Source organism: Etheostoma cragini, chromosome 11, assembly GCF_013103735.1.
Source record: "Etheostoma cragini isolate CJK2018 chromosome 11, CSU_Ecrag_1.0, whole genome shotgun sequence".
NCBI classification, from domain to species: Eukaryota; Metazoa; Chordata; class Actinopteri; order Perciformes; family Percidae; genus Etheostoma; species Etheostoma cragini.
Window position 1 is genome coordinate 19582125 of NC_048417.1, and position 2249 is coordinate 19584373.

Genomic DNA, 2249 nt, shown 5'->3' on the forward strand with positions numbered 1-2249 from the left:
TAATGGAAAACCAAAAAAAGCGAGTAGACCCGAGGCGAGTCGAGTAGATACCACGCAGTGGAAAACCGCCATAACACTCACATTATTGCATTCACTCCTACCAATGGACTTCCTCACTCAGTACCAGAAGTACAGGCAGGGGGAGAGAGTTTTTGGTCCAGCCAAAAATCACATAGCTGTCTGTGAAGTATTATATGAAGCTGTCTCACCTCTGTTTTGCCTTGCTTCCTGTCAGGTGGATGAGAAGACAGAAAAAGTGTGCATTACCGCTACTGATAATGAGGACATGATCTAGGCATATCAAAATAATGTATTTAAAGCTTTCCACAACATACTTTCCAATGGTAATCTTTCCAACTTCCCCCTTTTCCGTGGCCTTGTCCCATTGCTGAGATAAATACTTTGGGACCTGGTGAGAGATATGGCAAATTAAGAGGTCACTTGTATTAAGATAACAGGTGTTCTGTCGATATGTGCTCCCTATCGAAATGTGCTAGTTGGAGGTGAGCTTGGGAGATTACGAATATCAGAGGCGCGCATTGCCAGACCTCCACAGTCCGTTTTGTCAGAGCTGGAGTATGGTTTAGGGGTAAATCAATCTGAGGCAGAGGAGCTAGGGCTGCCCTATCGCCATCCTGGAACCTGCACTATGGTTGCATTTTTCGAGTAGGCAGCATAAATCGTCAGAGCACGAGCAAACATGTAAGGCTACACCACAATACTAATTGGCGTGTTACTCAACACGAGCTTTGACGTGTGTTTTTTGTCAAATTTTTAGTTTCGACATTGAAAAAAACAAAACATTTTAATTAGTAAAACTGATAATGTTAGCTAAATTAGCTCAGTAAACATTACTTTACGTAGGTTGTTGGGACGGGTGGATAAGTAGCTAACTGTGTTACCGTTACAGTTAGGTGCAGGTGGTGAACAAACGTTAACTGTTAGGTGTAGGTGATGAACAAACCTTGACAAGCCACACGCCTTTACTTTGCTTGACTCCAGTTAGATTAACCTCCGTTTTGTCAGACATGGTTTAAATGTTGTCAGAGTTTCAAAAAACTGTCCACGGTTAACAAGAACTAACGTTAGCAGGGTACGTGTAAACGCCTCAATTTAGTCAGGAGTGCCCAATTAATTAGAATAACTTCAAAATAAAACTTCCTGTTTCATCTTTCACAATAAAACTAGAACAACGTTGATAGATCTTAAAAAGGGGTATCTCTCTGTGAGGGCCTGCAAATAATTGTTTTCTAATGGTTTTGCTTTTATTTTGAAATATAGCCTATTACGTCTTTTTAGATAAGAAAGCTAAAATAAATAATGGAATTACAGATAACAGTGTTCAACTGAAAGTGTAATACACAATTAAAAATGACCTCACACTTACTATCCTCACACTTACAATATCCAACGTCTAATTTAAATCCAAGAGGGTAGTGCGAAAACGAAACAGGCATCATTAAACAGAATGCTTACACATCTTTCAAACATACAAGGCAGTGGTTAATTAGTATTAATTTGAATGATAAGCCATTCAAACTGTTGGTTCCTTATGCCATTTTTAACCGAGACAAGTAGCATCACCATGTGGATCAACCGACACCCTGCACTCTTGTACAATCATGCTGTCAAAACACACTAAAACATCCTTCAGGAAAATAGAACCTCTCAATTCAAAGTACTACTTAAAGAACATCTCCTGGCTGAGCAGTGATGTGTGATGTTTTTATAAAACATTTTCCTGTTTATACTTTAAAATGAATGTGTAGTATAACCTCTATCTCCACAGTCTGTAAAATGAAATCCATCACATTTCTATCATCACTGCATCATACTGACCGGCCATGACATATTTTCTTCAGTGTTTCCAAAGTGTTCTGGTTTGCACATGATTCATCATAGTTGTTAATACGACTTGACTTAAATGAAGGCTTGAAGAGTAATGGCATTCATTTTCCCAAACAACTTCACAATTTGATCTTTATTGAAGATTGATTCTTCTTCTGATACTCCATTGTTTACTTACTGTGATAAAAGATTGGGAGTTACGGAGCAGCACGTGTTCTTCTTTGGACTACGTCATTTTGCTCTTATTAAACGTGATGCATTATTGTAAAAAAAAAGAGCAGCTAAAAAAAAAGGTTTCCCAAATATTGTTTAAAGAGCCCTCTGTGAGAGCCACTGCTGTTGTGAATAGTGTAAAGAGATGAGCCAGTTCAATGCTGACTGCACTAATTATTTTGCTTAAT

At 38.4% G+C, this 2249-nt stretch overlaps 1 protein-coding gene across 1 annotated transcript in view; it reads right to left on the reverse strand.

Moving 5' to 3' along the window:
* The window catches only part of LOC117953009 (general transcription factor IIF subunit 2-like), a 46880-nt gene extending 45718 nt beyond the window's left edge, over positions 1–1162 (reverse strand). The window contains exons 1-3 of the mRNA XM_034885705.1: positions 965–1162; positions 336–409; positions 210–228 (exon numbers count right to left, since the gene is read on the reverse strand). Coding sequence (XP_034741596.1) covers positions 210–228; positions 336–409; positions 965–1030 — 159 coding nt within the window. The 5' untranslated portion in view covers positions 1031–1162. The remainder of the gene's footprint in view (positions 1–209; positions 229–335; positions 410–964) is intronic.
* Between the last annotated feature and the right edge of the window lie 1087 nt (positions 1163–2249).